Genomic DNA, 23180 nt, shown 5'->3' with positions numbered 1-23180 from the left:
TTAATATCATCAGCTTTTACTTTTTAAAAAAAATATATATATATAATGAATAAATGAGTTTTTAGTTTTTATTTATTTCAAAATGGTTAGGAAATTAAAAAAAAAAAACAAAAGTGAAGAAAAAAAATATTTTGAAAGATTGCTATTCATTCCATTTGTGTGAAAACATTTAACGTGAGATATTTTCTGCCATGCCTCTATTTAACTAATCTATTTCTTTCTCTCTTTTCTATTCGTTTGCTGCTCCTTTGATTACGGAATGGGTAAATAAATGTCTGTGTCAAATTCATGTCCCAACCAACATTGTACTGATTGTGTACACCCACCTCTTGTATTGCCGTCATTGTGATCTCATCATTGGTTTATTCTGTCTTCTATAACGTCTTTCATTTCCCCTACTCCATTCATCTCTCTCTCTCTCTCTCTCTCTCTCTCTCTCTCTCTCTCTCTCTCTCTCTCTCTCTCTCTCTCTCTCTCTCTCTCTCTCTCTCTCTCTCTCTCTCTACCTACCCCCCACCCACATTCCTATTTTTTTTTCAACCCCCTTCATTCATCATTCTATCAATGCAATTCCTCCACTGATCCATATTCCATTCTCCAATGTTGCTCAACAACCTCCCTACTTCATTTTATTTCTTCATCCTTCCACCCAAAAACCTGTCTCGTATCTATTCCTTTTCATTCCTTGGGCTATTCAACAAATCACACATATATCCATTCATCATCACCACCACCACTACCCCACCCACCTTACCATATCATCCCTCTTAACCACTCCACCATTACACTTCGACATGTCAACACAACTACCACTACTACTACTACTACTACTACTACTACTACTACTACTACTACTACTACTACTACTACACTACTACTACTACTACTACTACTACTACTACTACTACTACTACTACTACTACTACTACTACTACTTCTACTACTACTACTACTACTACTACTACTACTACTACTACTACTACTACTACTACTACCACTACTACTACTACTACTACTACTACTACTACTACTACACTACTACTACTACTACTACTACTACTACTACTACTACTACTACTACTACTACTACTACTACTACTACTACTATTACTATTACTACTACTACAACTACTACTACTACTACTACTACTACCACTGCTACTACAACTACTTCTACTACTACTACTACTACTACTATACTACTACTACTACTACTACTACTACTACTACTACTACTACTACTACTACTACAAACCATTACTACTACTACTACTACTACTACTTCTACAACAACAACAACTACTACTACTACTACTACTACTACTACTACTACTACTACTACTACTACTACTACTACTACTACACCACCTCAAACCTTCCAGCCAAGAAAGTTGGCGGAATGTCTAAGGCTCAGATCTTGTCCTCTTACGTCACAGGTAAAAGGAAAATCGTCATTTTATTCAGTGCTGATGGGTTTTCCTCGGATTCGCGATTTTGGAGTCCAGATGAGGAATTTCCTCCTTTTAAAAATTACATTTTCTCAAAACAATGTGCTAGCAATGAGAGAGTTGATGTGTGGTGGAACACACAGGTGCAGTTTCCCAATCTCCAGAAGTTAGCTAGAGTATCAATGATAGTCTATCATCTCAATTGCTCTAAAAGTGGGGTTTAGTGCAGTAAAAATGGGGCTTAAAGGCAATCGTTCAACATTTTCCTCCTTTTTCACTTTTTGTCACCATCAGCACTGTTTATTAGATTAGTATTATTTTTCAACACATTTTCGTCATGTGTTTGGACACAAGAAACTTCTATTCGTGACTGTTCTACATGGTTTGCAGCCCTTGTTATCTGTCTGGCTGCTTAGTATTCACCTCTTGTCTTGGTTGTAAGAAAATTATATTTGGCACCTGTGGGTGGGGTTCCTGGCCTCCCATAGTGGGCAAGGAGGTACTTACTGTGTCTTCTATCTCCTTATATCTGTTTTCCAACTCACTCTCTGTCTTTGTCTTGGAATGAGATTTCTTGGTTTTGTCCTGGCCCTGGCCGGATACTCTAGCAGAGAGGGAAACAGTCAAATGTATATTAGTTTTGGGAGATGATATTTGTTTCCTTGTAAATCATCTATCTGTTATGCAGTGTATTATGAATTTTTTTACATATTATATATCATTTGTAAACAATTTGGTGTATTCCTCGTAGTGGGGACCTGTGCTTGTGTCTGGATGAGACTTTTAGGGTAGTGTGCTCTTGGAATCTACACCTGTTTCTTATTTGAACCAATTCCCCTTTGTCTTACATTTTCTTGGGTACTTTAATTGTAATTTTAGAACTTTTTACTCTCTTATTTTCTTCCTTTTTACTGACGCTGATATAACCTTAATGTGTTGCAAGTGGCATAAAACCCTTGAAATCAAAACAAACTATATTTGGCACTAGTGAATTTAAGTCACTCTGTTATAGATTGTTAATATATATTTTTGTTTTGGATATATAATGGTTTGTAAACATTTGAGTGTGTTCCTTTTAGTGGGATCCTGTGCTTATGTCTGGGTGGTGTAAATGTTGCTGCTCGAAGCTCGAAGAAATAAATAATAACATGAAGTTGAATGTAAGCTTCAATTGAATTACAAAAACAGATCAAATGAACGTTTCGGGTTTCCCCTTTATCAACAAAACAGGATGATTGAAACACCACAGATGAATGAGATAATGCGGTAGTGGCGTAGTTCATCTGTGGTGTTTCATTCATCCTGTTTTGTTGATAAAGGGGAAACCCGAAACGTTCATTTGATCTGTTTTTGTAATTAAATTGAAGCTTACATTCAATTTCACATTATTATTTATTTGTGTCTGGATGAGACATTTAGGTGATCTCAAACTATGTAGACTGATAGTGTGATTTTGGATTCGACATCTGGTCCCTCTTTGAACCATCCATCCTCCTTTGTATTTTTCCAATGTGCTTTAAATTGTATATTGATTTCTTTTTTTTTACTATCCCATTTTCCTCCTTTTTACTGGTGCTGAAATGACCTCCATATGTCACAAGCGCTGTAAAACTTCTTTTTTTTTAAAAACCAAGCAAGTCAAGCTTAAAATTGGTTTTCAAGCATTGTGCTCACTCAGATATGTGACCCTTCGCCTCAAAACGGTATTAAGTCGGGTTGGCTAAGATGTTGAAAATTGAATTTATAGTCAGAAATATCAGACTTGTGTTGAGTTTATATGATTTATTGAGGAAAATGGCAACCATATTCTAGGGTGCGAATGCCAACAATTTATATTTTTGGCCAGTTTAACATTAAATTCAGCTTTTAAGCATCTGGTTCGTTCCGACATAATACCGTTTTGAGACGGTGGGTCACATATTATAACACATGTTATAAGGCATTTGGTATTTCAACTATTATAATTTATGTTTGTGGAGAGCGAGTATGTGTGTGTGTGGGGGGGGGGGGGGGGGATGAATATGTGTGCATAGTGGCTTCCTGTCCTGATAAAATCAGTACTGTCCTGATTTCACACTCTGGAGAATAATTTTTTTATTTTTGTTTCTTTTTTGGGGGGTTTTTTGGTGTTTTGTTTTTTTTAATCAGACTGTTTACGTGTATAGACATGACCCTTGCATGTCCCAGGACTATGCCTTTTTTGACTTGCAAATTAAAACAATGAACTGAAAAAGCTCTAAATTTAGATTACATTGTATAATAGTCCAAACATACTGTGCTGTTTTTTGGTCATGCCGGTATTGTGCACTATGGTGACCTGTTTTAGCTCTTTGGAAAGTTGGCCACTATGTGTGTTTGAGGGGGGGGGGGGGGGGGGTATGGAATGTTGTTAACTGATTATTTGAATTGGTACACTAGCTATTACGAAGCAAAGTTGCCACTTGCAGCTTAAATTCATCGGTTTAAAAAAAAAACAACAAATATATATATATATATATATATATATATATATATATATATATATATATATATATATATATATATATATATATTATCATCATTTGTGTATCCACAACAGGTGAAGACGGTGATGAAGATGACCAGTACCCCGATGACGATATGGACAAAGTTTTAGCCAGGTGAGACCAATAGTCATGGCGTTTTGGGTCTTATCTTTCTTTTTACCGGGGTGGTGGGAGGGGGGGGGGGACTTTGCTCTTGCATTTTGATTCTTGGCATGGAGACATGAATTTGTGTTTGGAATTTTTTTTTACATTTTTTTTTTTATGTGTTTTGTTCTTGGATAATTTTTTTTTTTTAATGTTTGATTTGGTCTGGGATAAAATATGAGAGAGAAAAAAAAGGAAGTCTGATGAATGAATCTCCATTGTACGTTCTCTGGAGATGTTCATGACAATTTTTGCCCGTATTGAAAGGATATTTTATAGATTTGCTTGCTACTCCATGCACATAATATCACAACTTCTTCTGTCGGCTATCAGGCTGTTTTGAGTAGGAATGCACATTTTTGGCTTTCCTCTTTTGGATTCCTTAAACACCATCATCATCATCATCATTATCATCATCGGCATCATCATCATCATCGGCGGCGGCATCATCATCATCATCATCATCATCGGCATCATCATCATCATCATCATTATCATCATCGGCATCATCATCATCATCGGCGGCGTCATCGTCATCATCATCATCATAGTCATCATCATCATCATCATCATCATCGGCATCATCATCATCATCATCATCGGCATCATCATCATCACCACCACTTTTTTTTTCCATTCTTTGCAAAACATATCCTTTTATTTTCCCTTTTGGCCAGAATACGTCACATCCAAACACTTGTGTAAAAATGTCCCAATAATTGTCAGCATTTTGGCCAATATCGCCACAATCTTTTTTTTTTCTTTACTCATTTTGCACTTTTGACATAAAAAATTGGTGCTTGTACTGAAATTATTTTGGTGAAAATGTTGCTGATTGAAGCTGGAAGAGAAAAATAAATAACAGGAAATGAAATAGAAGTCTCAATGTAACCAATGACGACAGAAATTGTGGCCATTTTGGAGTTTCCCCTTAATCAACAAAACTTGGAAGAATGAAACACCAATGACGTCTTTCGCGTTTTATTAATCGTTTGGTTTTGTGGTATTACACTTGCTTTCAGATCGGAAGGTCCTGGGTTCGAGCCTCGCTTAGCGCATAGTTGAGTCCTTGGAAAAGGCTCTTTACTCACATTTTCTCACCGTACTCAGGTCTAAATTGATTACCGAGCCGTTAACAGCGTTGCTCTTGTCTCTTTCAGGAGAAAATTAATTGTAATATCGCCTAACAGGCGACTCTCTCGTTCTATATGTTAGGTGTTGTTGTTGGTCAGGGACCCTTTGTAAAGCACTTTGAGCATGTTTAATGGATATTGTGCTATATAAAATCTCAAGTTCAGTTGATAAAGGGGAAACCCGAAACTTCCACACTGTCTGTCTTTGTTGATTAAAGTGAAGCTTCCATTTCACTTCCTGTTAATATTTGTGAAAAAAAATAATTTTCAGACAGTTTTGTCTGCCTTTAAAATGACCTTCAGTTTCAAAAGGCCTCAAACCCAAGACTTCCTTGAAGATATTTGACGCAAAAGTCTCCTGGCCAAAACGGGAAAAGAAAAAAAAAAAGTGTGATGTATCAAGAATACAGCAGTAGCTATGTCTTTTTTTTTTTTTTTTTTTTTTTAAATGGAACGCTGCTAAGACTCCTATGACATATTCATCTAGATGGCTTTTTATTGTAATCCATTCCACACTGTAATTTACCGTTTCTCTATCATACCATGCTTGGAATGGGGTGACCAGTCCCCAAATGTGTCCCCCCAGATTGAAAATTGATAAACAAGTATGATAAAATTGTAGCTCGTTTGATAGATTTCACCCTTCCCCATACTTTAGATAAGGAACATCGGACAGGCTATTTCAATAGTGGTTCAAACACCACTTTTTATTAAATATCTTGACATTGAAATTGCCTGTCCAATGTTTTTGGGTTTTTTTTTTCTAAAACAAAATAAAAATAAAAATAAACCCTCTATTCATCCAATAGGGGAAATTTGTCTCTAGGGTCTATTCCAAGGGAAGACTGGAATAACCCAGGCAGCGCCGCAAATTGAGTTAGGGCGAGGTGACTTGCTCAAGACCACTCAGCGTAGCGGTGGGTGATCGAACTCGGTACCTTTCAGGTACGAAGCAAAGACCGTACCGCTGAGTCGTGTGAGAAAGGGCGAAATCTATCAAATAATGTACATTTTACCAGATTTTAAAAATAATTTTCAATCTGGGAGGCACATTTGGGGGCTGGTCTCAGTCACCCTAAATAGCATTTGTCACCTTATTCCACAGTACTTTTTCAGAACCATTACTATTATTTTTATTATTATCATCATTTTTCTCCATTTCTTTTCTTTCCTTCATTTTATCGCCTTCTTACTCAGCTTGGAGGCCAAAAGGTAAAGTATTGACCTGAGCACACTTGCTACAATTTCCGCATTTGCCCAACCATGCACTCCGTACCGTTCTGTCTCTTGTGGTCTGATGATGGCCCTAGCACCTTTGGCTACACGCATAATACACTATATTTGCAGGTCTTATAACCTAACACAGAGAGAGATGATAGTCTGGCCTTGATTTGACATTGTTGTTACAATGGATGATATTTTAAAGCTGGTTTGGCTGGGTATCATTTTTCTATCTGGGCAATGAGCCCGTCCGTACATAGTCATTTAATTTGGGTTGCCAGATCTGCAAATAAGTACCTATATGTCAACTCATGGCATTCCTCATTTAAGGTGATGTTGAGGATGTTTGGTTTTTTGGGGGGTTTTTTGTTGTTTTTTTTAAAACTATCATTAGTTTCGCAAGCAGAAGAGTTCTGCCTCCAAATGAGCTTGGTGTGAATTTTTTACTTATCGCTCCTCAGTGTACTGTGTGCTTTAAAAATATGTTCTTCTCTATTTTTGTTCTTCATCTATTAATGAATGTCGTATTTGTCAAACAACTTCTTATTCTTAGCTGTTGTGAGCTCAACTCATTTTTTGATGTTGCCAGTGAAAACGTGTCTTAATCTTTATTTCTATTGAGTGTTATGGATGTGTGAGAGTGATGGATTCTTGGATTCTATGACTTCTAACTTTTCCCCATACATGCTATTGATAATGACAAAATCAGTTTTGACAGAGTTTAATAATAACTTTAATAGCTGATTATTTAATTGATTAATTAATTAATTTTTTTAAAAATAAAGTCGGAGGGTGTTTGTTCCTATGTTGAACCAAACTAAAGCATTTTGCATAATAAATGTTGTATAGTTAACTAGAAAACTATTCATACATTTTGTAGCTTTCTGTTGTTTTTGGGGGGGGGGGGGGGGGGGGGGGGGGGGGTGGTAAAGAAAATATAGAATCTTTTTTTTTTCTTCTGTAGCTGTTCTGTGTTTCCAAGACTCAAAACACTCAGTCACCAAAATATCCATTTTTTCAAAATATCAGCAAAGTCTTTAACTTTAATCTAACATGCCCTGCCTTTTATTTCCTCGATTATTTCATAGAAAGCTAACAAACACAAAACTCAACCAAAAAGATAAAAGAGCAACTTTGATAGATTATTATGAATCCCAGGTTTAATCTGAAATTTGAAAAGATGTTCCTTAGAAATATTATTATTCAGTCTCAGCATCCACATTTTGGATCCATGTGAAAGTTACAGCAGATCACCGTCATTGCATGTTGGGTAAAAATCCTAGTCATTATTTTCTGGTTTTATTTGTCTGTTTTCCTCCTCCACATACACCCCCCCCCCCCCCCCCCCCCCCCCCCCCCTCTGGATGAATTGTCATGGGTGATGAATTATTATTATTCTCAGTTACGGATTTATAATTTAGAATTAAATATTGTTAGATCTGGCAGAGATTACTTTGGAATAGACACTTTTTTCTATCCAAAGAGTAGCAAGCAATTGTCAAGAAGTGTCCATTTATCGTTACAAGAATCAGGCAAAGACCTGCTCTGGCTTTTTGGGCCTCGTAGCTGTGAAGAACTTCATTTACCACAGAGTCTCAGTGGCTGAAAACTCCCATTTTCTTCATCTTATCATTTCAGACATAATATTAACTCACTCAACCCTAACACCGACTATATCCGTAGTTTACCCGGGTTACTTTTACCGCCATGACTATTTATTACACTTTTCTGAGACAAATTATAGGTGTAGTATCAAAGATAATGTTTTTAGATTTTACATGTTAATGATAGTTGAATAAAATTATCTATGTACATGCTCATTTTCAATAATTTTTTTCCAATTTTGAAAAGTATCAAAAATCTCTAGGAATGAGTGAGTTAATTCTCCTCTTGGCAAAAACTCTCAACCCCAGGACTTTTCGCGAGGTCCCAGGTTTGAGAGTTTTTGCTGCCAACATGAGGGTAATTTTAATCGATCGATATTATTTGAAGGACAATTTTTCTGACCAAAATTTCAAATACGTGTTTTTGTTTCAGAGTAGGGCAGTGTTCGGTGGTGAAGCTTATATGATATTGTATGGCTTGTGTTGTCAAATATTCTTACTTGGATTGGATTGCATTTCTGACTGGGTTTTTTTTTTTTTAAACTGTTCTTTTTTTCTTTTTTTTTTTCTTCTTCTTTCTTTTCTCCTCCTTTAAGCTTTACTTTGTTTACGTTGACACGAGCCATTAATAATAATATGTGACCCAACGCCTCTGTGTGGTGTTATTTTGGTGCTTGATTAACATTACAGTGTGAAAAAGGGCCATGAAATTCACAAATCCAAAGCAAACAATTACTATCTGTTGGATTGGGGGGGGGGAGTATTTGACGATAGACTAATGTCTGATCCAAAGGGTAGCACGCAATTTCTATTGTCCATTTCATGCTATAGAAACAGGGATAAACTCCACCAGCTCCACAGGCCTAATGGTTCTGAAGGACTAATCAAAGTTGCTGATTTTCCGGAGTTCATACCTATAGCCTGAAACAGGATAATAGCAATTGTTTGCTATCCTTTGGATAGGACATTAGTCTATCGCAAAGTACTTTCCACCAAATCTAAATTCTACTCAGCTACCCATTCCCTGCTGGGTGGACAAGTGGTGGGGAGAGGGGGGGGGGGTCAGAAAAACAAACTCGACTGCACCTGGGGTCAATCTTGGTCCCTTTGTGTGTGAAGCGAGTGCTCTACCTACTGAACTATGGGACCCCCCCCCCCCCCCCTCCTAATAGGTATAATACAGTAACTTCATATTGCTTTTGTTCTGCCCACTACTAATACATTTGTCTTTAATTTATGTAACTAAAACTACTACCACCACCACCACCACTACTACAACTACCACTACAGGAGACCATTAGCGGAGTTGCTGTCCTCCAAAGACTCCGACTACAGACAGAGGTCAGCCCAGCGCAAGGCCAGGTCTGGTGACCCCCATTTTGTAGTGACCTCTTGCCTGCAAATGCAACCTTTACTTATATAATATAATGTATACTTTGTTTTAATTACAACCCTTATAACAACTAGTGTAGTGGTGGATGACTTGGTTTTGTTCTTTTTATTTGGTTTTTGTTTTTTGTTTTTTGCTGTTGTTTTTCGGGGGAATTGTTTTTACTCGTTTATTAAAGGAGTTCACGATTTGTTAATTTTTTTTAAATTTTTTTTTCTAATCAAAATAATTTTTGCTTTTGATAATGCACATAATTTTTTTATCTTTCTTTCGTTTATTTTTCTATCCTGTTTTTTTTTTTTTTTTCTCAATGCTGCACAGAAATACCTCTCATAATACCAAGCACTTTGTGTCGTCAAACAAAACATTTATGAAGATGTGTTGAGATTTTATCTTTGAATATACGCACTCATATGCACATGCACATACACACGCCCACTATAAAAAACACATACATACACACACACACACAAATATATATATATATATATCAACTAACACATACTCATCACATACGCACACGTTTTATATGAGTGAGATTAGAAATTTATATTTATTTATTTTTCTATTTAAAAAAAAATAATAGCTTTATCATTTATTTTTTTGTTTATTTATTTATTTAATTAATTAATTTATTTATTTATGTTTGGGATTTATTTTTAAAATCATTCGTGATGTCTACGAAGGATTGCTGGGCAATCGATTGTTTTCCTAAGTGTTGAGTTAAAAGATAAACTGTGCCTCTATTAATGGATATATATATGTATATAATATAATATGTGTATCTATATAATGTATGAAATGTCTACAAAATGTCTATTGTAGATAATTATCTTCTTAGATTGGGGTCTCAAGTTGGAGACCTTTTGATAAACGGAGAGGGGGGGGGGGGGGGGGGGGGGGGCGCTTACTTAAATCAACGTATGTTTGAAGTTAATGGGTTTGTTTGTTTTTATAGCTAAAATGGAAAATGGATTACGGTAAACTAAACTGATACTGTTTATTTTTTGTTTCTTTATTTTTTTCTTCTTCTCATAGTTGGGATTTTGTACCCAGAAAATACTGATTTAAAGCAACAGCCCCCCCCCCCCCCCCCCCCCCCCCCCCCCCCCCTCCCCCTTCCTCAGTTTTTTTTCAAGTTGGTAATAAATAGACTTTTAGATTGTCAACATAAATACTCAAGTATTTTTGTTGTGAATTCATATGGACACTAATACTAAGGACAAATATTCTATAATTTGCAAATTTTGGGAGAAATTCTCTCTCAATGTTGCATCTTTATGCATATTTCATACCCCCCCCCCCCTCTCCCACCCTCCTTTAAAACATATTAAAAAAATTTTTGTCACTCGCCTTTTGAAAAGTATTGGTGATTACTCAACTGCTTTTGCTAAACATTATTTTTTTTAATAGATATATAAAGAGGTAAAGAAAAAAAAGGAAATATTTTATCTCTGGATATTAAAGAATAAAGAGGTAAAAAAAAAACCCCAACAAAGTAATGATTTTATCCCTGTCTATCCCTAATACTAATGTCATGCTCGTGTAAGGTCTAGTTAGTTGTGAATGTAAACATTTGCATGAAGTTATGGAAATTATTTTGCCAATCGCCATTGAAATTATCTGGCAACTGATCCACTGCTTTTGATTTATTAAAAAAAAAATAAAGTTTTAAAACAATGACAACAAAAAAATAGTTTTGTAGCTGATCAAATAATAGTCTATGTATTAAATGTTGATACTTAGTGCAGTAGATTGCATTAAAATTCTGGGCCGTTGCTCCTCTGATTACATTTTTTTTTTTCTTTCTCGCAGACGAATGATGGATGAAAAAAAAAAAAAGAAAAAAATAGAAAAAAAGAGTGGGGGTGGGGGATGAAAGATGAGCAAACCAATAAACTAAGATATAGTACAAGAAGTCAATCTCTCTCTCTCTCTCTCTCTCTCTCTCTCTCTCTCTCTCTCTCTCTCTCTCTCTCTCTCTCTCTCTCTTTTTGTCCTTTTTTGATTTTAGGAATTCCAATTCCAAATTTTTTTCAACTCCCATTTCAAATGTCGGTGTCATGGCGTTGATCCATCCATGTGCGTGGCTTGCATTGTTTTTCCATTGCTGTTTTTCAATTCAGGACTTGTGGGGTTACGATGCGGTTTGCTTGCCCTTTTTACTACTTTTGAAAATCAATTTTTATGTCATTTGGGGTGCCGGTTTTTTTAAAATTAGAAATTTGATGTGAAATGCTTGTTTTGTTTCGTTGTTTTTGTTTTGTTTTGTTTTTTTTCTCCTTTAAAAAAATTTAATTTTGAATTAAAAGATATTAATGTTATTATCTTGACAATACACATTGATGTGTGTAACAGATATAGATAGATAGATATAGATAGATAGAGAGAGAGAGAGAGAGAGAGAGAGAGAGAGAGAGAGGGAGAGAGAGAGAGAGTTAGAGAGAGAGAAATTTGAATGGATTGAAGTTATTGTTATGCGCCTGGAGCTTTATTATTGTATAGAGTATGGGCGCGATATAAATAAATTTCATTATTATTATTATTATTATTATTATTATTATTATTATTATTATTATTATTATTATTATTATTATTATTATTATTATTATTATCATTAACAATGAGATGTAGTCCTTCAGAGCCATTAGGCCCATGGAGCCAGAGCTTACCCCAGTTTCTGTATGGTGAAACGTTTGAACTGTCTCCTGGATAGGACACTAATTTATCGCAAAATACTTTCCACCAAATCTTAACAAACCTAGCTACCCAATTACTGCAGCATGGACAAGGGGTTCGGTTAATAATTTTGAATGCCCCCAGGATTGATCTCTGTCCATTAGCGTGTGAAGTGAGTTTTCTATCAACTCAGCCGTCAGGATCCCTAAAAAAAGTTTGCTGAGCGTGGTTCTGCGTTTTCGGCTCCAATCGTATGGAATTCTTTACTACCTAAAACCAGACAATGTGAAAGTCTATCAGTCTTCAAACGGCATTTAAAAACCAATCTTTTTCATGTACTGGCTCATGCTACATGGCGCTGGCTTCCGGCGACAACAGACGTGTTGTGAATATTTACCTATTTTCTACACATATTTTTATTCATTTATCATTCAATCGTCGGAATTTAAGCCTAATTTTTATTCAAAATGGATGTGAAGTATATATTGTTCCTGATTTTTATATTTATTAGTATATTTATAAGCATAAATGGTGTTTTAGCCTGTGATTTTACTGCCAAAATAAGCCTATCGATAACTTATACTCCAGAGACTCTCCGATCCCTCCAACCCGTGTCACCCCCACCACCCACTATTGACACATCGTTTATTAAAGTAAGAAAGAGGGGGAGAAAGGGAGGAATAAAAACAAAATTTAACAGACGGCCTTTTCGTCCATTTTTACCCTGTGTAGTGACAGGTAATGTAAGATCACTGAAAAATAAAATTGATGAACTGTTTTCACTGTGTCGTTTTAATAGTGACTATCGTCAAGCCTCCATAATAGCGTTAACAGAGACTTGGCTATCTCCTCACATACCATCATCATGTTTTAATATTGAACAATATTCACTATTTCGAGGAGATCGGACTAATGTAAATAAACGAACTGGGGGTGGGGTGTGCACATATATTAACAACAAATGGTGCCACCCCAATAACTGTCAGATAAAGAAAATGTATTGTGACGATTATATTGAATTTATTACTGTTTCGTCACGACCATATTACCTACCCCGGGAATATACTCATGTCATCATCGTCAACGTCTACATTCCACCATCATCAGACAACACCACAGCGAAAAATATTTTGAGGAAAGAAATACAGGACATTCAAATTAAGTCACCCGATGCCGTATTGATGGTCACTGGCGATTTTAACCAATGTAACGATTTTACTCTCCCGGGACTTCATCAATACGTGGACTGCGAGACAAGGGACAAAAAAACATTAGATTTATTCCTGTGTAATATTAAAAATAGTTATAAATGTTTACCCCGTGCCCCATTAGGTTTATCTGACCACTGCATGCTCTTGCTACTCCCCACCTACCGCCCTGTTTTTAAACGTGTAAAACCAGTAAAGAAAAGTGTACAGATCTGGAACGGAAGTGTGTGTGAAGATTTGCGTGGTTGTTTTGAATGCACTGACTGGAATGTTTTTATCGAATCATGTGATAGTGTGGATGAGCTGAATGACTGTGTGAGTGAGTATTTAAAATTCTGTGAACAGCTAGTGTCTTGTAAAAAAGAAATAAAATATTATCCTAACAATAAGCCTTGGATAACAAAAGATCTAAAACTTTTATTGAACCAAAAGAAAACTCTCTATACTAGTGGAAACAAAAAAGATCTGAAAACAAAACAAAAAGAGATAAAGAGGGTAATATCTAGTTGTAGAGACAAGTACAAAAATAAAATTGAAAAATGCTTTTCTTCTGGGGATATACGGGACACGTGGCGGGGGCTTAAAACTGCTGTTAACTATAATCCAAAGCCCACGATTATATCAGAAGATATCGAAATTGAAACTTTAAATAAATTTTATTCACGTTTCGACACAGCAAACAAATTTGATATTGAAAATGAAAAACATAAATTAGACAGGGCTTTGGAAGATGAAATGGCTGTTGAGGTCAGTGAAGAGGAAACGAGATTCGTATTTTCGAAACTAAACGAGAGGAAGGCTGCTGGGCCGGATGGATTGAAAGGAAAACTATTAAAAGAATGTGCCCACCAGCTTTCCCCCATTTATACACATATTTTTAACTGGTCCCTCCAATGCGTTTCAATCCCTGAAATTTGGAAAACTTCGAAAATTATTCCTGTTCCAAAAAAAGAAAAACTTGAAACTATGAACGATCTCAGACCTGTTGCACTGACTTCAATAGTCATGAAATCTTTAGAAAAACTTGTTCTTATTAAAATTAGGAATCAGTTTATGCCATTGAGTGATAGTCATCAATTTGCTTACAAACCAGGACGTGGCGTAGAGGATGCCATTTTGCTGTTTACAAACAACATCTACAGGCATCTAGATCACGCTAGGAGCTATTGCAGATTGCTTTTTGCAGATTTTTCTTCAGCGTTCAATACAATGCAACCCCAGTTGGTTGTTCAAAAATTGACTAGTCTGAATTTAAACAAGTATATAATTGCTTGGGTGCTCGAATTTCTTACGGAGAGAGCACAATATGTTCAATTAGGGCAAAACAAATCTTCCTGTATAACTACAAATACTGGCGCTCCTCAAGGTTGTGTATTGTCCCCTGTATTATTCACAATATACACGAATGACTGTAGAAGTCAAAACCTGAGTGTACCTTTAATAAAGTTTGCAGATGACACCGCTCTTCAAGGCCTCATAACAAATGGCAACGAAGTGGCTTATAGGCAAGAAATTGATAGATTTGTGTCTTGGTGTGATGCCCACCACCTAGAGCTTAACATAAGCAAGACAAAGGAGCTAGTGATTGACTTTAGGAGAGTGAAGGAACCGATAGAACCGTTAAAATTAAAGGACCAATTCGTCCAGCGAGTTCCTCACTACAAATACCTTGGTGTAACGATTGATGACAGGCTCAAGTGGGATGAACACTTGAAAATAATTAGGCATAAGATGTGCAGACGTACATATTTTTTATCAAAACTCTCTCAGTTTAGAATAGATAAAACCCTCTGCACATTATTTTATAGAGCAGTAATCGAAAGTGTTTTGTCATTTTGTATAACAGCTTGGGGAGGCAATTGCTTAGCAGTGGAAAGGAACAAAATAAATTCAAATATTAAAAAATCCATTAAACGCTATATAAATGATGTTGACGATGTAGATCTTTTATACGAGAAATTTTGTATAAATAAAATAACTAAAATATTAAATGACCAGTATCATCCACTAAGACCATCAATTATTATGTCAGAAAGAAGTGGTCGCCCTTTCTCTATTTCAACGAAAACAGAGAGACACCGAAAATCTTTTCTGCCGTCCAGTATTAGGCTTTATAACAACAAGCAATAATCATTTTATATAATTATTTCTCATTTTTACTTTTTAAAAATATAAATATTAATTTATTAATTTATTTGTTTTGCAATCTTTTCAATTTTCAATTTATAGTGACAGTTTTAACTATTTTACAGTGTTGAAATTATTCATATTATAAAGCGCAGCTCTGGTTATAGAGCTGCTCCTTTTTTATATATATACATTCTATTTCCATTGTATTTTTATCTTATGTGTAAATTATAACACGTCTGTACAAAAAATTTCCTTTTTGGGATGCAATAAAGTATTATTATTATTATTATTATTATTATTATTATTATTATTATTATTATTATTATTATTATTATTATTATTATTATTATTATTATTCTGCAAAATGTCACATGATTGATAATTGAAACGACAATCCAAGCGACTGAAAATAATTCAGCCTTATTTCTGTTATTAAATATTTTAATCAACAACATAAACGTTTCATTACATCTTAACACGTCATTTGGTGCCTTTAATCTTATGCTGTCCACTCCTATTCTATGCTTATAGAAATTTAATTTTATTTTTTTAGATTTGATTAATAGGGTTCAACAGTCGTGACGTCACTTCCCTCGTAATGACACATAGTAACTGGTTCTAAACTATCGGAACAATGGCGGATGCCATAATCTTCATCACCGCCCTTATGAAATACCTCTACGACGAGCATAAAAGTGTACTCAGAGGAGAAAATCATATTAAATCTGATCATGTTTTGACTTTTATACAGTCTGATCACATGGCATGTGAAAAAGAATTCTAGCCAGCATGAAGAATAAAGAGTGTACCGATTTTCTTTGTTTAGAACCAAGCTGCTGGTTGCTGGGCAGACGTGACGTCAGACTATTGAATCCTATTACAAAATTTTGATTTCTACTGAATGAGAACTTGGTCTCAGAAGTAAAATTATCTTTTTTAGTTTGGGTGTAGTAGAATCTCCTCATCCCCCCCCCCCCCCACCCCCCCCACCCCCCCTGTCCTTTATACTGTAATGAAACGCCATAACAGATACTTGAAGCGCCAGATACTCCCTCGTCTATTCTTAAAACAAAAAAATTATCATCACCTACCAGGCGTCGTGTCTTGTCCTACATGTTTTGTGTTGCTGTCGGTTAGGGATCCCTTGTAAGCACTATGAGCATTGTTTACATGTTAATAAATAATAATGTAATAATAATATATAATAATAATAATAATAATAATAATAATAATAATAATAATAATATATAATAATAATAATAATAATGCGTAATTTCTATAGCCCCTTTCCACGAAAATTGAAAATTGCTCGGAGGCGCTTATACAAAGATATAAAGATTTATATATATATATAAATATATATATATTATATATATATGCACATGTGATCATATATATATCATTCAATAAAATCAATAAAAATCACAGAAAACAAAGAAAGTACTCTTGTCTTCAACGAGGCTTTAAAGGAGGACAGGGAATTACAGCGTCTGGTGTCTGCTGAATATTTGCACTGAATATAAACGCTGTAAAATGCTTTTTTTGTTTGGTTTGTTTTGTTTTTTTAAACAAATGTTTCCTTCCTTATTGGATTTTATTCTGTTGTTATGACTTGAGTATTTTCAATATAAATTATTGCTGCCTTCCAGCTCTAAGCTTATCCGTATCCACCTCAATCCAAGCCGGTACCAAGATACATATTGTAACTGTATATTGAGTGAATGCCTTTACTGACCGATTCAGTCCCTTGATTGGAGACAAAATAGTAATCACAGGGACGGAAACATAGTCTATCTATATTCAAACCTGTTTACTATTTGACATTTTTTTTAAATTGTAGTTTTCAACAGAGAAAAATACAAGTCACTCAATATACCCTTGTAAGAGATCAATTTACCCTCAGCAAAATGGAATAATGTTTCTTGAGTCCTTACACTATGATGTGATTTGGGGCAACGTTTTCATTTTCGACTACAATTTATTGAATTTGAGTAGCTGATTTTCATTTGCAGGTGGAGTCCAACATTCGTGGTCCCACTAATTTTTGTAGAAGTCGGCAGGTCTTTGTTTCGTCTTTGGTATTTTGTGATATGTTGAAGCTGTTCTATTCATTTTTGTTTTTATTACTTTTTACAGTCTTTTTATTCCAGCCTCGACAAATGTAATTTTTGTAAAAATTCCAATTCACAAAGAGGTGGTATTATGGTATTTACACTATGTAATTATTCTTACAGCTTACAATATTATTACACTATATATACCTATTTCCAAATTTTACTTTACCACATTATATTTACGTATATCATTATGTTTATGTATGTATCATTGTCGGCATTTTATACATCTGTACTAAAATTTCCTTTTGGATGAATAAAGTACATTGTTATTATTATTATTACTATTATGATTATTTCATTGAAAAATTATTTTTATACATTTATTTTTTTCTTCTTCCAGAATGAAAAGTCTAGAAGTGGACGCAGTCCAAGCCCAGGCTGTGATTGCCAAAGCCCAGGAAATGGCTAAAGACAACAAGACGGCCGGGGGACTGAATTCAATCGACAGCCACAACGGTGGGAGACCCTACCACAACAGGATGGGGATAGGAGAAAGTCAGCACTAGCCTACAGCAGCAGGAGGAGCCTGTCGAATGCCTCTCCGACTATCAGCTGTTTGAAGGCATGGTGAGTCGGTCCCTAAAATGCTCTTATTAAAAACTTTGTTGATGTTGTGCGGCTATGTAGTCTTGTGGTATGACATTCGCTTTCAGATCGGAAGGCCCTGGATTCAAGCTTCGCTCGATGCATAGTTGGAGTCCTTGGAAAAGGCTATTTACTCACATTCTCTCACCGTACTGGGGTGTAAAAAGAGTACCTGGCCATTAACAACGTTGTTTCTGTTGGAAAAAAAAATTGTAATATCGCCTAACAGGCGTCATTTCTCGTTCTACATGTTGCTGTTGATCAGGGAACCTTTGTAAAGCGCTTTAAGCACATTAGTGGATGTTGCACTATAAAAAAGCTCAATGATTAGTATAAATTAAACCTTAAAAAATAAAAATAAAGGCCTTTGAAGCATCTACGGTCTTTGCTTCATACCCGAAAGGTACCAAGTTAGATCAAATGCCGCTGCGCTGTGTGGCCTTGAGCAAATCACCTCGCCCTAGCTAAATTTGCAGCTGACCCCTGGATTTTTCCAGTCTTCCCTTGGAATAGAACCTTGAGACAAATTTCCCCTATTGGATGAATAAAGGGAATTTTTTTTTTTTTTTGTTTTGTTTTTTTTTTCTTCCATAGTGGGCAGGGAGGTACATACTGTGTCTTCTATCCCCCCATAACTGTTTTCCAATTGTTTCCTATCATTGTCTTGGAATGAGATTACTTAGTTTTGTCCTGATCCTTGCCGGAGTTCCTTGCCTGGGAGGGTGATCTCAAACTAAGTACTTTGACGGTGTGCTCTTGGAATCTACATCTGTGTCCTATTTGAACCAATTCCCCTTTGTCTTACCGTTTCTTTTGTGTTTAATTGTAATTCTAGAACTTTTTACTATTCCAGTTTCTTCCTTTTTACTGGCGCTGATATGACCTTAATATGTTGCAAGCGCCGTAAAACCCTTAAAAACAAAAGCAAAAGCATTTTTTTTTTTTAATGTTATTTTATACTCATGGTGAATTTGCCCCATTTGAAGAAATTATGCTGAAATGTTGAAAATGCATGATTTGTAACATAGCAGCCAATTGTCCTGATAAAATCAGGACTGTCTCAATTTTGGCAACTTGAGAAAAAATTGGGATTGTTTTTATGTGTATGGAAACGACCCTTGCATGTCCTGGGGTTGTGATTTTTTTTTGACTTGCAAATTAAAACAAGGAACAGAAAAATGTTCTAAATCTAGATAATGTTATATAATAGAATAGTCCAAACATACTGTTGTTTTGGAACATGACAGTGTTGGGCATTTGGATGTCACATTTTATCCCTTTGAAAGGTTGGCCACTAGGATTTAAATATAATTCATACCTGCCAACCCTTCCGCTTTTGGTGGAATCTTTCCTATTTTCACTCTTCTATTTTGTACTATTCCACCATTGTCTCAAAAATTCCGATTTACAAAAGTGATGATAATGGTAAGAAGAATTAAAAAGAGCAAAGAAGGGGGGGGGGGGGGGGGGGGGGGTGGAAAGAGGTGAAATTCCTATTTTTTGTCTCCAATTCCTATTTTCAAGCGTTCTGATTCCACTTTTGGAATGTAAGGGTTGGCAGGTCTGCTATAATAAATCTAATCTTGTGACAACTAAAATAAAAATACACACACAATGTGCCTACATCTGTCCACAGAACGTCTTTCACAGATACATATATATATTATATATATGTGTGTCTAGGGTGTCTGACTTTAACCCTGTAAATGCGAGAGAGAGGGGGGTGATTTTGAGAAAGATGATTTTAAAAGACAGCGCAGCTTCCTCGACATTTATTGTGTTTAGGTCACATGACTATTCCGACCAGATAACGGGATTTTGGTTATTTTTAGTTGGTCACAAGGGTAGAGGAGGGAGTTGGGATAAAGAATATATTTTTACTGTGCATTGCGCTTGTGGGACTCCTGCAGTCTATTATTTTTTTATTTTTTTTTTTTATGATGATGATGATGATAATAATAATAATAATTATTATTATTACTTTTTATTTTTTTAAATTTATTTATTTTTAATTTTTTAAATTATTATTATTATATTATTATTATATTATTATTATTATTATTATTATTATTATTATTATTTATTATTATTATTATTATTATTATAAATAATATATTGATTTTTGATAATTTTTTTTTCATTATTTAAAGAAAGGCATCTATTTTTCTGTCTATTCCAGAGTTTTTTTTATTGATGTGTTCCAATATACGAGTTGTGTTCCAGGCATTAGGAGTGCATGACGTAAGAATCAGATCTTCTACAACAACAAACAATAAGGCGGGACGAATGAAGAAATAAACAATGCTGATGAATGGGAAAGTGGAAGGAAAGAAAACAAGTATATTCAATTCTATTTTATTTACTAGACTGTAATAAGAAATTATACAACCTTCAAAGCTTGTCACATTCATTCATTCATTCATTCATTCATTCATTCATTCATTCGTTCTTTTATTCTTTCATTCATTAAAAGCAAATTTTATTGTTTTTTAAAAATGATTTTAACAAATGCAGTTATGAGATTGTTTTGTTGTTTTTGTTTTGGTTTTGTGTTTTTGTTTGTTTGGTTGAATTATTGTCTTGCGTGGTTGATATAATGTACTTGCTCTTGTCTTGTCTTGTATTCAAGTGTGTTCGTGTGTGATTTGTGTCTGTCTGTGTGTAAGTGTGTGATTTGTGTCTGTCTGTGTGTAAGTGTGTGTTTTGTATCTGTCTGTGTGTTAGTGTAAGTGTGTACGTGCATTTTTGCAGGTGTTTTTGTCTCAGCTTTAGAATTTTTCTTTTTCTTTTGAGTTAGTATCTTTAAAATGAACAAACATACTTTGGGGCTGTCTGTGATATGCTTTATTATACTCTACAAGCATTTGGGGCGTGCTTGTGATGGAGGACTCACTACAAATCAATGAAGGGCATTTGGATAGAATAGAATAGAGATGTTTCGAGTGGAGATACTTTTGTTGTTGTTGTTTTGTTTGATGGATTTTCTATATTTCCTTCATGGAATGTCAAGGTGATGGAATCCCATGATGCAGTGTGGAAGGGCATAGTAATAGATTATTTTGATGGAATCCCATGATGCAGTGTGGAAGGGCATAGTAATAGATTATTTTTATTAATAAATCAATGAATTAATTCTAATGCTGAGACAATAGGATTCAATAGTCTGACGTCACGTCCGCCCAGCAACCAGCAGCTTGGTTCTAAACAAAGATAATCGGTACTTTTTATTCTTCGTACTGGCTAGAACTTTTTCATATGTCTAATGATCAGAATGTATAAAAGTCAAAACATGATCAGATTTAATGTTTTTCCTCCTCTGGATACACTTTTATGCTCGTCGGGGAAGTGTTTCATAAGGGCGTCCGCCATTGTTCCGATAGTTTAGAACCAGTTACTAAGTTACTATTCGTCATTACGAGGGAAGTGACGTCAGGACTGTTGAAGCCTATTGCATAATTTGTTGCGTTATCCGTTGTATGGGATGCTTCTACTTCCTGTCCAACCGGTTCCTTCAACAAAGTATGATGCGACACCGTTGGATGCCGACTATCTGTGTGGAACTGTTCCTTTGTATGTTTTGTTGGGTTTTTGTTTGTTTTGTTTTGTATTTTTTGTTGTAAAAAGTTAATGTTTATTTTTATTTCCTGAATGGAATTGCGGTGTCAAAAGAATTAACATGCACTTCTAGGTTGTTTGTTTTTTTAAAAACTCATGAATAACATTGAAATTTATGTATATTTTTGCTCCTTCAAATGGCTTAATAATGCTTTTATATGATACTTTATGTTTGTTTGTTTGTTTGTTTGGGTTATGTTTTAATACTTTTTGAAAATAATACAAAAGAATTTATCACACGTATTTATGTAAATGTAAATTTTTAATTTTTGTACATTTTGCTGAATTCATTGTTGAATATCGGAGTTTGTTTGTTTTTTTAACTCATTGATGATTTTATTACTTGATTAATATTTAAAAACCATCTGTGTTGTGCTGTTGATAAATTTAAGAAATGTTGGTTTGCACTTTTATCTTCTTTTTTTTTTCTTCATTGTGATTGTGTGTTGTGCATGTAAATGTGTGTGTGTGTGTGTTTGTATGTTATTATATTAATACATACACGGAGCCAAAATATCTAGATAGTGCGATTGTACTGGCCGATTTATCATTATTTTCTTTTTCTGTTTTTAGAATCACACAGTATCGTATTAAAACTTTAGTTTTTGAATACAAGTTTTAATAGTTTTTTGGTTTATTTAATACATTTTTTAAAACTTTATTTATGATTGTTGCATTTTGATTGGTTAGCATTTTTTTTTTGGTTGTTTTTTTTTTTCGTTGTCTTTCTAACTTTTTTGCCCCTCTATGTTTTAGTAGAAAGAAAAATAAATTTGAGAGCATTTTTTGAAAGTGTTTTTTTGAAAATCTTAACTACTTTTGTTTTCTATTCTATTGTTAATTTGGTGCTGAGTTATGAATTAGTCCTAACCCCTTGCAATATTTCAATTTTCCTGCTGTTCCTGCATTTTTCACCTGTTTTATTTCGAGCTGATAGATGGGGAAACAATCTCAGCTGTTTGGAAACGGGTCCTGTTTTTGTGTGTTTTTTTTTGGGCGAGGAGAGGGGGTGGGGGGGGGGGGGGGGGGGGGCTCTTCAAAATCTTTTTAGGATTGCATGTGTATGCGATAAATTATTTCATTTTTAGAAAATAATATTTGAAATCTTTTATTATTGAGTGTTTGTCTGATTGTTTGCATTTAGTGTATTTTAATTGCAAATTAACAAAACTGAAAATGGAGGAGAGAGAAAAAGTGCAAATTTTATAATTGTTAGGAATGCAGGAATGTTGTTTTTTTTAATTTATTTTTTTTTTTTTTTGTATTTTTATTTATTTATTTATATATTACTTATTTGTTGTCTATGATTAAAAATAAAAACAATTTTTTTTCTCTTAATTTTATGCTCTGCAATGCCAGCTGGTAAGAAGGCAATAATTTT

The 23180-nt window shown here is 34.7% G+C and overlaps 1 protein-coding gene across 16 annotated transcripts in view; it reads left to right on the top strand.

The window, feature by feature from the left end:
• The window catches only part of LOC144957355 (uncharacterized), a 142981-nt gene extending 120309 nt beyond the window's left edge, over nt 1-22672 (top strand). For 4 of the 16 annotated variants that reach the window (XM_078888533.1, XM_078888534.1, XM_078888546.1 and 1 more), the window contains 6 exons: nt 1383-1436; nt 4027-4087; nt 6448-6462; nt 9366-9437; nt 17940-18166; nt 20364-22672. In XM_078888533.1, coding sequence (XP_078744659.1) covers nt 1383-1436; nt 4027-4087; nt 6448-6462; nt 9366-9437; nt 17940-18105 — 368 coding nt within the window. In that variant the 3' untranslated portion in view covers nt 18106-18166; nt 20364-22672. The remainder of the gene's footprint in view (nt 1-1382; nt 1437-4026; nt 4088-6447; nt 6463-9365; nt 9438-17939; nt 18167-20363) is intronic. The other 12 variants (XM_078888547.1, XM_078888539.1, XM_078888535.1 and 9 more) reach the window with 7 other exon arrangements.
• Nucleotides 22673-23180: the final 508 nt, after the last annotated feature.

The sequence above is a fragment of the Berghia stephanieae genome, chromosome 11, assembly GCF_034508935.2.
Source record: "Berghia stephanieae isolate SIO BIC M18660-M18661 chromosome 11, UCSD_Bste_1.3, whole genome shotgun sequence".
In the NCBI taxonomy this organism is placed as follows: Eukaryota; Metazoa; Mollusca; class Gastropoda; order Nudibranchia; family Aeolidiidae; genus Berghia; species Berghia stephanieae.
This window is presented reverse-complemented; position numbering and strand designations above follow the sequence as displayed.